The 13,671-nt window shown below is 32.8% G+C and overlaps 1 protein-coding gene across 1 annotated transcript in view; it reads left to right on the top strand.

Moving 5' to 3' along the window:
* LOC130635889 (sodium bicarbonate cotransporter 3-like) overlaps window positions 1-12,884 on the top strand; it is a 97,043-nt gene extending 84,159 nt beyond the window's left edge. Inside the window, exons 2-14 of the mRNA XM_057445413.1 lie at window positions 255-607; window positions 695-939; window positions 1,289-1,996; window positions 3,088-3,279; window positions 3,723-3,993; window positions 5,607-6,395; window positions 6,754-6,963; window positions 7,713-7,895; window positions 8,119-8,270; window positions 9,139-9,235; window positions 9,638-9,780; window positions 10,135-10,261; window positions 10,638-12,884. Of these exons, the coding sequence (XP_057301396.1) occupies window positions 283-607; window positions 695-939; window positions 1,289-1,996; window positions 3,088-3,279; window positions 3,723-3,993; window positions 5,607-6,395; window positions 6,754-6,963; window positions 7,713-7,895; window positions 8,119-8,270; window positions 9,139-9,235; window positions 9,638-9,780; window positions 10,135-10,261; window positions 10,638-10,906 (3,711 nt within the window). The 5' untranslated portion in view covers window positions 255-282 and the 3' untranslated portion in view covers window positions 10,907-12,884. The remainder of the gene's footprint in view (window positions 1-254; window positions 608-694; window positions 940-1,288; window positions 1,997-3,087; window positions 3,280-3,722; window positions 3,994-5,606; window positions 6,396-6,753; window positions 6,964-7,712; window positions 7,896-8,118; window positions 8,271-9,138; window positions 9,236-9,637; window positions 9,781-10,134; window positions 10,262-10,637) is intronic.
* Window positions 12,885-13,671: the final 787 nt, after the last annotated feature.

Here is a 13,671-nt window from a genome sequence, read left to right as displayed (position 1 = left end):
ACCTTATATTTTCTATTTCGATTTTTAATATTAGGTTTGTTTTAAACTAGTTTGTCCATTTTTTTTCTCAAGATAGTTTTGAATAATTAAAAATATTGTTCTCTTCTCCTATGTATATATAAGTATTGGAGTTCCAGTTCAGTATTTTATAACAACAAACTTGGAAGGAGATATTGCTTGACCTTTACTTTTTGCTTGTTACTGTGTATTCCGTGTGTGTTTTCTTTTAATATTAACTCAGGCTTTATACATAGAAATGCTGAGCATATATACATATAGAACATGAAAGATTCAGAGGAGGGCTCTTACGCCAAGCTACCTGAAGCTGAACCTCCACAGAGAGATGATAAAAGGAATCTACCAACCAACGATGAGAATGAAACACCAAAACATGAAACTTTTGTGAAATTCCCTGATGCTGAACCTCCACAGAAAGATGATAAAAAGAATCTTTCTGATTCCAGTGAAGTAGATGGGGTAGAGAAACAAATTCCTCTCCCTCTTGGTATCCCAACAACAGTGTTCAAGGATCCACGTGTTCAAAAGAATTGTGGGAGTTTCACAGAAGAAGATTTTAACTTGAGGCACACGAAGCAAAGTGCTATAGGTGTGATATTTCATTACCTTAGAAATCTATTTTTGTGGCATTTTATAGATGTCAACATTGTATGTACAAACATTTTCTTTATTTAAGGTGATTATTACGTACACTTGCAAGAAAAGAATGAGCAAGAGAAACCAAAACACCACCACCATCACCGAAGGCATCACCTAAAACCACGGGCACGTAGCAAGTCACAGTACTTGTCTGACGATGAAACTGATCCCTCACCAGCTGATGTTGTTAAGGGTATATTGGGAGAAGACTCATCAAATAAAACCTCTACAAATATTTTATCGGAACTTGCAGAGTATTCTCTAGCAGACAATGAAGAACAGGTATATAACTGAAAGGTTTCTTAAAAGATCTATTTGTTGTAAATAACATAACAATAACAATTACATCTACTTTTAGCTGTGATCTATAAAAAAATTATGTAGAATTGTTAAAACCAGACTTTTCAATTCACATTGCACTTGGAAATTGCTGATGTGAATAGCAGACAGGCAAATACTAGTTCATACTGGCAATTCTGGAAAGAAGTTTAAATTAGAAACCCTGAGTGAAATAGAATATATATATACATTAAAATACAAGTGTATGACTATAATCAAATTCGCATTATTGTTCAGTTAAGGCTATCTCTGAAATATTTAATATCATTTTACTTCTCTTTATTCATCTTAGGTGTGGTATCAGTCAGCCCGATGGATTAAATTTGAAGAAGATGTTGAAGAAAGCGGGGATAGATTTTCCAAACCGCATGTTGGAACACTTTCTCTTCATGCATTGTTTGAGTTGCGAAGTTATTTATTGAATGGGGCATTGTTGTTTGACTGTGATGGATTAAATTTAGATCAAGTGTCTAGCATTATTGTGGACAAGCTCATTAGCACGCGTCATCTTTCATTAAAATTCCATGAAAATGTAAAAGAATTGTTGTTAAAACGACATCATCATGCCTACAAAAGAAGCTTAAAACATGAAGATAGTGTATCAAATTTCCAGAAATCTAAAAAACTCAACATTAGTAAATTAGGCTCTTTACCTATCATTCGTAATTTTAGTCATAGTCATCTGAAAGACATTGAAAGACAATCTTCCGCAGATAATAATCATCTTAATCCAATTAAAGATATGCTTGGCAAGGGAAACGAGAATTTTATGAAAAAAGTTCCACCAGGCTCTGAGACATGTAATATTTTGCTTGCTGAAACAGATTTTTTACAAAAACCACTTTCTGTATTTGTACGTTTAAATGACGCCTGTGAGCTGGTCAATTTAACAGAAGTTCCGGTGCCGACACGGTTTATTTTTCTTTTGCTTGGCACTGATGGTGATTTGCTAAGATTTCATGAAGTAGGAAGAGCAATGGGAACACTCATGTCAGATGAGGTAATAAAAATTATATAACAATGTTGTAAAAAGGCATATTTTTACTAGTACAGTTCTTTTTTTTTATTTCATTGTTTTAAAAAATGGTGTTTCTTGACTAATCCGTATTCCGTAAAAGGCAGTTTTACAATTTTGCAAATAAAAGTTATTGAAATATTGGCATGTAGATTAGTCAGTCGAAAATTTCTTGTAATATATATTTCACAAATAGTGTTCACAGAATTAAAGTTTTTTTTTACGTTATGTTTGTTTTTTAGATTTAAAAGAAGTTTAGCTAGAAAGTTGATCTTTTGGTTGACTTGCCTTCCATGCTATACATGACATTTTGCTAACAAGCTTTTCATATCAATCCTAGTTGCATAGAATATTTTGAGCTGGAGCTGTATAAATTTCTCTCGACACTCACATTGAAAAAGCAAGTATCAAATTTAACAAATAACAAATTTAGCAAATAACAGCTATGACGGGCCTTGCCTACATTTATTTTCTGTAGAGCACTACACACTAACCAGAAAATCAATTTTCCTTGGGCTTGCAAATATGGTCCAGTAAAACTAGTATTTAATTTAAAAAAGACAGACATAAATTGTAATTTAATACTTAACTTTAATAATTTAAGCACAAAAGCTAGATAATCAAAAAAAAATGCAATTCTGCGAAAAAATAAAAAGCCTCAGCGTCCTATAGAAAGCATTAAATTCACTAAATTGCTGTTCTTATAGATTTATGTTTCATGACACACCAAAATAAGTATATTGTTTATCACTTTGTTTCTGTTCAATTTCCTTTTTTTTAAACTTGGCGATTTCAATGTAATGTCTTGACTTTGTCAAGTCCCATCCATTTTAGCTCTTGAAAAGACTTTAATTTTTAAGTAATTCCATAACAATAGAAAGTAGTGATACCTAGCTGTCCTTAGTTATAGCTGGTTGTCAGCCCAGCCACAAGATCAATGTTGCATAGAATTTTCAGTAAATAGAAAGAAACAATACTATGTAGCCATAGCCATCCAATGCTATGTAAAGGCTATGTACAACATGTACATAGCCTATACATAGCATTGTAACGCTATAATACTTTTGTCACACCAGGTATTTCGAGAAATAGCATACAAATCCACAAAACGTCAACACCTAATTGCTGGCATCGATGAATTTCTTGATTCAGTTACCGTTTTGCCTCCTGGTGAATGGGATCCATCAATTCGAATTGAACCACCGGATGTATTACCATCCCAAGAGGGAAGAATATACAGATCTAATCCATCTAGAAATGATGCTCAGGTGAGTTAATAAAGAAACATTTTAAGGTTTCCTATATTTTGATCTCTAATATGTAACCTTTGCTATCTAGGTATAAGGGTATAGCTGTAAGTGGCAAGAGATTTACAACTCATTTAACTCAAACTTTCGTATGGTATCAAGTATTAATTTTGTGCGTAGTAATGTCTTTGCATCAAAATTTAAAGTTGCTAAAATTCAGTAATCTTACAAAGCTCAGTATCATTAGGGAGATGTTTGCTCTCTATTTATATTATTTCTTATTCATTGATACCAACAGTAGGCAATTATTTATTATCTCATTCGTAATGCTAATTTTTGGGGAATTTAAAAGGATATTTTTGTTTAAAACTGCTTTGTATTTGTTTATATTTTGATGTAAGACTCGTCTGCATAGTTAGAATAGCTTAATATTTTCTCATCCACGTCTTTCTGAAATGATTTAGCATGAAGAAGAGCATGAAGAAGAAATTGAACAAAACATGCGAATACAATCAGGTCTTGTTCGGACTGGACGTTTTTGTGGTGGATTGATAAATGACATTACCAGAAAGAGTAAACATTACTTTTCAGATTATAAGGATGCTTTATCAATGCAATGTGTAGCATCTTGGTTGTTTTTATATTTTGGTTGTCTTACTCCAATTGTAACATTTGGTGGATTGTTAGGTGATGCTACAGAAGAACGTTTGGCGTCTATGGAATCTCTTGTGGCTGGTATGTAGTGAAACTGGTCTGACTTATTCTTTACCCCTGTCCCTCCTTTTTGTTAACTTTCTTACTAATCCTGTAGACCATTTCTAACATCTCTTCAGCCATTTTGGTTAATTTTCTGAAGTTAAGCAGATTTTACTCTATCCTCTTTTCCCATATTTCTTTGGGTAGAGATTAATTGTTGATGTGTATTGCTATTTACTCTTGTTAAACACAAATCATTGGTGTTGACATATTTTTGAGACTTTGACAGCTTTGTAAACATTTAGTGAGTTAGGAATTGAACCAGAACAAATGAAATAGTTTCCAGTGGTTTTTCCATGTGTTATACATGGTTTAAAGTCCAACTTGCCTCACTTGACCTTTTATTGCGCAAGTTGTAAGCAAAAGAAACCACAATGGCTTTAGGATCTCAATATGGTCTATCAAAAGCATATTTTTAGAATTATAGGGAGATCTAAAAAGAAATGCTAAATCAGCACCATTAAAGCTTTACTATATTTTCTTTATTTATATTTGAAGGGAACCTGAGGTATGAAACAATGTTGGGCTTATATTATAGAGCTTAAAAATTTGGAAAACAAGTCTTTTTAAATTTTTTAAAAAGTTCTTTTAGTTCTCAAGATATTCACATTTAAAGAATTTCAGATTTATTTAATGCTGCATGAATTATGATGTCATATTTCAGTAATAGCAAATTTAGACATTTTCTTTCATCAGTAATTTTAGACCTGTTAAGGGGTGTGCATTCAAACTTTATCAATGCATAGATATTATAAAGGTTAATTGATTAACATAATTTTTTTTGCCAAAATGACACTTGTTTGCTTGTCCCAGGCCTCTTAATTTTTTTCTGACAAACTCATAACTTGGGATCTGCATGTCGGTTTGCAATCAAATTTTGTGAGTAAACATATAGGGCTTATGCAAGCTTACCCACAAAATTTGATTACAAACCAAGTTGCAGATCCTGAGTTATTGAGTCGTCAGCAAAAAATAAGAGGCCTGGGACGAGCAAGCAAGTGTGATTTTGGAAAAAAAATTGTTAATCAATTAACCTTTATAATATCTATGCATTGACAAAGTTTGAATGCACATCCCTTAACAGGTCTAAAATTACTGACGAAAGAAAATCTTCAAATTTGCTATTACTGAAATATGACATCATAATTCATGCAGCATAATTAAATCTGAAATTCTTTAAATGTCAATATCTTGAGAAAGAAAAGAGCTTTTTAAAAAATTTAAAAAGACTTGTTAGGTAACTTTTTAAGTTCTATAATATAATTCCGACATTATTTTATACCTCAGGTTCCCTTTAATTAAAAAAAATAAAGTTACCAAGTAACTTATTAAAATGTCTTCACTTTTGCTATTGTGAGGAAGTCAGGCCAGAGGTTTCGTAAACAACATGATTACAAGTAAATCATAAAAACACATGTGTAAAACATTATTAGTCCCAGCTAATGACAAAATGTTCACGCTAATGTAAAAGTTATGTTACCAACAAGGGTAACGAAACAATTTTTGCCCCCAAATTTCTTGGACTGATTATTATGTTCTTTGATTTTTTGATATATGGTATATATTGTATATATATTCCTTATTTTTTTAAGGGATGATTTGTGGCATTGGTTGGGGTTTGTTTTCTGGCCAACCCTTAACAATACTTGGCTCCACAGGACCTGTACTTGTTTTTGAAAAGATATTGTATGAGTCCTGCAAGAATTTCAATTTTGATTATCTATCCTTCCGTCTGTGTACTGGCATGTGGGTTGGAATCATACTCATCATATTTGTTGTATTTGATATCAGTTTTCTAGTATGTTACATAACAAGGTTCACTGAAGAAAATTTTGCTATGCTAATAGGATTGATTTTTATGTATGAAAGTCTTGCAAAGCTGTTTAAAATTAAGAATCTTTATCCCATCAACCCGCCAACTGATCGAAGATGTTACTGTGCTCCTCCTGCCACAAACAACTTTAGCTCTTTCAATGGTAGTGTTCAGAATCCTTACTCAAACTATAGCAACATATCTATGTGGACTTCAATAGAGTTAAACCAATGTGAGAAACCATTTTCTATAACACCTGCTTGTAAATACGTACCCAATGTATTTTTTGTGAGTATTGTCCTCTATATTCTTACATACATTATAACATATCAATTAAAAAGCTTCAAGGAGACATCATTTTTCACTAAAACCGTACGCAAGTTTGTTGCAGACTTTGCTGTTATTATTGCTATCTTATCCGTTACGATGTTAGACTATTTAATCGGTGCAGAAACACCAAAATTAAATGTACCTACCACATTTGCACCAACCTGGAAGGGTCGGGGTTGGTATATACCGCCTTTTAATGGCAATCCATGGTGGACAGTCTTTGTGGCAATAATACCTGGTAAGAAAAGTAATGTTTATTATCTATATGTGTATCATAAAAATTATCAGTGGTCAAAGAAATTTGTTGCCTTATTGTCAAATTAATTGTTTGGGGTAATGGAGGGTAGTGAGTTGCGACAATTTACTCATTTTAGGTACTTATTTTTCAATTTTTATGCAATAATCTCTTTTTGGATAGGACCAGCAGTTTTTAGTGTTTTTAAATAAAAAAAGAAAATACATTCTTTTTTATTTACTTGACTTTTCGTATTTTTCTACATGGATTTTTGGACTGTTAGTTTAAAATTATGGCAATGTTTTTGACTGACTTTTGCTGTGGTTTTGTGAACTCACTGTGAATTTTTTTCCATTTACAGCCCTGCTTGCTACCATTTTGATATTTATGGACCAGCAAATCACTGCAGTTATTGTTAACCGTCGAGAAAATAAACTGCGAAAAGGATGTGGCTACCATCTTGATTTGTTAGTTGTGGCGTGTTTGATCTTTATATGTTCCATGTTTGGTCTACCATTTTTTGTTGCGGCTACCGTGCTTAGTGTTAATCATGTCAGCTCGCTAACTTTAGGTAAGTGCAGAATTTTGTGTAAAGGTATCGTTTTTGCTTCGATGTGTGCTTTTCTTTTTGTACAATGCGAGTACCTACAACCTTTCAACTTATTTGATTTTTGTAAAATAATGCGGACGTTTAATAATGCCATATACCTGCGTCAAGTTGAAAAACGTGTTTTACATGGTCAATTGATATTTTGTTTTGCCAGCGCACTTACCCAGACATAACAGTTAAAGTTGGTTGAAAATTTTCACGAAATTTTATAGCATTTATTTTGAGAATATGCCTCTTTTATAAATAAAAAGTTAAAATTTTTAAGTAAAAACGGACTAAGATGAATTTATATCTACTTTGAAACAAAAAATGTTTCTTATATGATTGATGATTTATACCTGAATGTTACTAAATATTTTTTACTGTTGTTGCACGAATTAGTTAATAAAAATTGTTATAATTTATTTTCCTGAATCAAGCAAAAAATATTTTTAGAGCAGTTTAGATTTGCAAACGAGATGTCAATTCACGAAATTAAGAAAAAAATTATTCTAGTTCAATTTTTGAAAATTAAAGTAAGTGTAGTGAGGAAGTGAAAGCAAAACTTAAGTAAGTTTATATTTCACCTGAATTAATTAAAACTAAATTTTTGGTGCCAACTTAAATTAGAAAGATTGAACTAAAATAAAAACATGTCTTTTTCTATAGTCTAGCATTCCATTGAGTTCACAAATTTAAAAGTAAATTTTTGTGTTTTGCTCTTCCCATAGAGAGTAGTACTTCTGCGCCTGGAGAGAAACCAGCTTTTCTTGGAATCCTCGAACAACGTGTCACACAATTGATGATATTTTTAACTATTGGAGTTTCAGTATTTATGGGGCGCATACTCAGGTTGATACCGATGCCTGTACTTTATTCTATATTCCTTTATATGGGTGCCTCAAGTTTGAAAGGTATGCTTTATATTTGTTCTTTTGTTTGGTTGGTTGGTCGGTCAGCGGGCTGATCCACCAGTCCGTCCGTTTGGCAGTCGATCAGTCAATTGGTCGGTCAGTCGGTCTGTTTTTTGCACAACAAGTCAAAGAAACTTTTAGTTTTATTCCTAAAAAGTCAGGAAAATTAGAATAGAAATTGACTGGGTACTCTGTGTTATCATCATAATTGTTTAATTTTTAGGTCTGCAGATTATGGATCGAATGCTGATTATCTTTATGCCTCCCAAGTACCAGCCAGATTTACCATATCTAAGAAAAGTCAACATTAAACGCGTGCATATTTTCACATTCGTTCAATTAGTTTGTTTAGTTTTGCTTTGTGTTATTAAGGAGGTGAGTCAAAAATTGATACACTGACAAAGAACATAGTCTAATACATGTTTTTATTATATATAAAAAACACGGTTTTACGAAACAAGAGGCCGAGAGATTAAGTGCTTTTAGATTCTGACTTGAAAATAGGAAATTAAAAAAGTGATAAATTTAAGTCAGTTCGTGAAAGCGTTTTTTGGGAATAAATCAGGACTCAATACATTTTTCTTATTTTACACTTCTGAATTCTACTAAATCTGTTTATATTGTCTAGCTTGTTTGTTTTTATTTTTACATTTTATTCAAGGATCAATAACCAGCTTTGAACAGCTAGTACAAAAATTTTTAATAATGGGTAAAATCTCAACAACTGAGATAATATTTTATAACGAATTATTTAAGGGTTTAAAGACATAATTTGTTCTTCAAACAAACTGCAGTTAATATTCAGCCAGCTACAGGCATATTATAACGGGAACCTTTGTGTGAATGACACCTGGTTTGTTACTAAATTACTGCCTTTACGGGTGCACTTGCCAGCGTTCATCTGGAGCTTGCATCGTTTAATATCCGTGCTCAAAAACGCTCAATTTCCACTGCATTAAATATGGTAATGTTTTCTGGATTTTAATTAGTTATTTAAAAAGATATCTGTCTGTAAACGTTTGAAAGCTGACTGATAAGACATCTTTCAAACCTACTAGGCGCTGCACCTAGAAAACGTGATAAGAACGTGATAATGGAAATCAGCCTTAAAGTACTATTGACAAATTGTTCGCCTTTATGCTAATATAAACTATGCCATAACACTAGCTAAGAAAAACTGACTCTGTGATTTACTCCACTGTTGGATGTGCCTTATTGTGATGTTTTATCGTGTATTTTCTAGATCGAATCCACTAAAATGTTGTTTCCCGTCATGTTGGTCGTCATGATAGGTATCCGAAAGTTACTCGACAAATATTTCACTCGACACGAATTAAAAGGTATTGTTTTTTGATTCTGTTTAAATAAAGGCTGTTATAATATGAACCGATAAAAGGTTGTCAACAAGTCAGGAAATCATGGAAGTTTTAGAAAGTTTCTGATAATTCAATAATTGCTGATAAGTGCCAGTCTTGTTATCTGGATTAAACCAGTATCCAAAAAATATAAGAATGGTACAACAGAAATATATTGTGTTGTTCTAGTGTGAGTACTAAAAGTTAAATGCCGAGTACTTTTCTCGAACTGACAAGTGACTGAGAAATTTGTTTGAATTAGAAATGAGAAAATACCAACAGGCATTTTCAAGGGTAAAGTGGAGATGAGTGTGTTTATGGTTTTCACATACGACCTGTTATTCGCCAATATTTTCAAAAAGTTTACGAAAAATTTTTTTTTTATAGTACTTGATGATATTTTACCGGAGTTTAAAAGAAAAGAGTTGGATGGAGATGATGATGACGACGATGATGATGATGATGACGACGATGATGATGACAAAAGTTGCAAGCACACAAATGATGACGGAGCTGAGAATGGCATGCAGGTCTTTTTACTTTTATAGTAAATTCTTTTGATTAAACTTCCCTTCTCCATAGAACCCCCTTCCTCCCTCCCCCCCCCTCTCGAATGAGCTTTTCATCGGTAAAAAATGTCAGTTTCTGAGCCTAAATTTTGTCACCTTTTAAACTGATGATATGCTGTCTTAAATATTTATTCTTTACCGCCTCAAAAGAATTGCTGTATTTAGTTGCGCAAAACATTGTCGTTCTTGTTTTTTACAAGAAAAATTCACGAGAACTAAAGATAAAAAATTCCTGTTTTTCTTTTGCAGGAGTTGTGCTAATTCCAAGATATTTATTTATTTTTCCCTTATTACTTTTAATGTTCTTTGTTATAGATTCCCATGAAGTCTGGAAATATCATGAAAATAAACGTTCCGAGCATTAATCTTTCTAATGAAGTTAAAAAATGTGGCGTTTGGAAAACTGTAAATTCTGAAAATCTTGATGGTGATTCTGAGCACGGTAAATTCTTTAAATTGCAATTTTTAGTTTTTTTCTTTTATGCAGAGATGGTGTAGTGGTAGGCTTGTAATCATAAGGTTTCAGGTTCGATTCCCCACTCCGGAGCACTTTTAGTGTACTGTCGTCAGCCCATTTCGTGCCATAACTGACCGTTAACCAGCTTGTGTAGAAGGAAAGCAAGTTCAAGCATAGTCTATACAAAAAAGAATGTGGTTAAAGCAATGCTATTCGTATTGGCGGTAATGTAATATAGTTACAGTCGAAAGAGAAGAAGAGCTAGCCATAAGGATGGAATCCCAAAGAATCCCTTTACTTACTTAATTACTTGGAGTAACTTTTTACTCATCTGCGCTTATGTTTTTTTTATTTATCGTAGGGCGACGCCATTCCAGACGCAAGCATCGCCATCGCAGGCATCACAAACCAAGGAGTGGCAGCAATCACATGCCACTGATCAGCGAAGAAGAGCGTCACGGGATTGCAGCTAGAATGAAAAACAAAATGGTACAAAAGGAAGATGATCGAGACAAAATAGTGAATGACGATGATCGAGACAATGATCCCTTGTTGATCGAAATGAATGATATTAACAGTACCGTCAAATTTCATGTTGGAGACCATGACGACGATGAGAATCATGATTAAAATTGTCCTGATGTTTTTGGCTGTACCGTGAGAAATACATCCATAAGAAATATTTTGATAACTTGTTCACGATATGCACCTCAGCTGTAGCTATATACTATATATGCGCTTATATATGCATATGGTATATACACACAGATACATTCACTACTGATATAAGCGCGCCATACTTATTTCAAACCTAATATAGTACCACATTGTACTGTGTTTTTAAATCAAAATTAAGATTCACGTTTTCCTTTTGATGGACCATGATTTTAATTACTGCCGAAGCCGTGATATGTTTATAGGGAGTGAAAGAGATTGGAACCGAATTTGTATGTTTTTAGCCATTTTTAGCAACGGATTAAATCCAGACGAGCTTTTAATAGTCGTGAATATTTTAGCCGCTGTGTCTGCCAATTTAAAACGAAAATGTTTGTTATTTTTTTTTATATGATTACAATGAATGATAGAATGTCGTGCGATAAAAAGTATATCGTCAGAAATAATAATTAATAATAATAATAATAATAATAATGTGAATTGTGTCTTTGTTTTTGTTTGGTTTTTATGCATGTAAACTTAACAGACAAAGTTTTCACTTCCCGTAACCTTGTGTTTGCTAAATGGATATGAAGCACGTGATAAAACAGATCGGGATTTAATTGACTTGTTTACGTAAAGTGGAAACTTGCGCTGAAAATTATAAAGAAAACTTTTTGGCGAATTCAAATTTTTTTTTTTTAATGTCGAATTTAATTTAAAACTCTAAAGTTGTTTCACACGTGGTAAGACTATTTTTTTTATTTTCAACTATGTCTTTTAAAAATGCTTTCTATTTCCAGTGAGCCGTTTCATTGTGGTTATATTGACGACTTATTTTAACGTAGTGTAAACTAGTGCAAACTAACTGCTTAAGCTTGCTTTTTACTACTCCATTTTTTCTGAGCTAGCTAACTTTTGAAAGCTGCATTTATTACCAATTTCTGCTTTTTCCAATTTGACCCTGAAACTAAAACTCAAATTTTCTAATACTTTTTGTTTGGAGTTTTTTTTAAAAAAGTTAACTTTGCGAAAATCTAGACTGGATTTTTTTTATAATAAACCTGGCGAGGCGTCTAGTACCAAAACTGCCTTGGTAGAATTGTGAGTTAAAGTAAATTTTTTGGTGAAAAATTTAATGTTTTTATCTAACTAGGCACTGTACCAAATGTATGTAGCACCACGGTTTTTCACATTATTTTGAAAAGTTAGCAGTCATTAATTAGGTAGATCTTTTTTTCTTCGCTACACTTCTTAGCTATAACAACATTATTTCTCTTATCAGCGGGCCTCTTAAGAAATCTGATTCCTTATGTTGGTGTTTTGATTAAACTATTACCGTATTTTCTCTAATAAACGCTCTCTTTCTTTTAAACGCCCCTTTTTAAATAAACGCCCCTTCTGAAAGTAAAATTATTATATAAACGCCCCTCTATTAAACGACCCCCTCCTATTGATGTGGGTGTTTATTGCAAAAAAATAGTTTTCATTAAAAATAAAAATTTGTTGTTATTAATTCTAGTTTCTTTTCTTTTAATTAACATAAATCGATAACATTCGATAGATCCAAATCTCCAAAAAATGTTTTGTAAATAAACATCCTCTCTTATTCACACCCCTCTCCACCCCCCTCCCCTCCCCTAAAAATTTATAAACACCCAGGGAGTTTATTGGAGAAAATACGGTATGAGAGTTCGACGTTTTTGAGTTCGTTTTAATTTATCAATTTGTGTGGCCACTTTGTATTTGCGAGTTTTAGTCTGTAAAAAGCGTCTACGAAGGAGAATATTTAGCTGTGCATGCACGCGTATATAGAACTGTAACGTAAGAATCATGTTTTTCATCTTTTATTTAATCGTGTCTTATTTATTACTACGTGTGAGAAGTACAAGTTACAACTAGGCATATTTTTGTACGTGAATGATTCTTTATTTAATGTTAAAATTTAAACATATTCTTTGTTTTTTTGTTTGTTTTTTTATCCGTTATATTATACAGCGTTTGTTATGAGAATTTTCTATGAAATTCGCGAGACTTGAAATCCAAAGAAGTAAGAAGATCTATCTTAGTCATAGCAAGCCTAGAATGTTTTCGGAGTCATTGAAATTTAGTACGGCGGATAGCAAGCTAAATTCTCTGGGTTATACACCAACGTGTGAGTAGACGTTCAATTTCAGACTTAACATAAGTCCGAAATTGAACCGAAAAGTAAGTCATGTAACATCACTTTCCAAAATGTGCAGTCGGTCCTTTGCAGGCGATGAGTCGGAATTCGGTGTGCGAGCAAACCGGAACCGTTACCGCGGTACTACCGGCCGCTACTCCGTAATAATACAGAGCAACGGAATTCTTCAATAACCAACTCAAGCGGACTACACGGTAGAATTTTCTTCAGCAGTCGGAATTATTTTGATTCAGAATTTTATATGTTATAACTTGTGGCTTCAGTTTCCACACTTTTGTAATGTTTGTTTTAAAAGGTGATAGGGAATTTCCCAATGAACATTAATTAATAATTAATATATTTTTTTAAACTTTCATTCCTTTCAGAGCGCTGATATGTATACTTAGTTATGGTCTGTATGGTAAACAACTTTTAACATAGAGATATACGACTTTTTGTAAGAATGTTGTTTACAGAAGATTGGTGATAAAAACCTATAATTGTACATAATCAACACAGGCTCGTGCCAACACATTTTAACTCTTCCCCAGACACTAAGTTCAGATACACAATCCAA

Source organism: Hydractinia symbiolongicarpus, chromosome 3 (assembly GCF_029227915.1).
Source record: "Hydractinia symbiolongicarpus strain clone_291-10 chromosome 3, HSymV2.1, whole genome shotgun sequence".
NCBI classification, from domain to species: Eukaryota; Metazoa; Cnidaria; class Hydrozoa; order Anthoathecata; family Hydractiniidae; genus Hydractinia; species Hydractinia symbiolongicarpus.
Note: the sequence above shows the minus strand (reverse complement) of the source record. Positions and strands in the feature narration are given on the sequence as shown.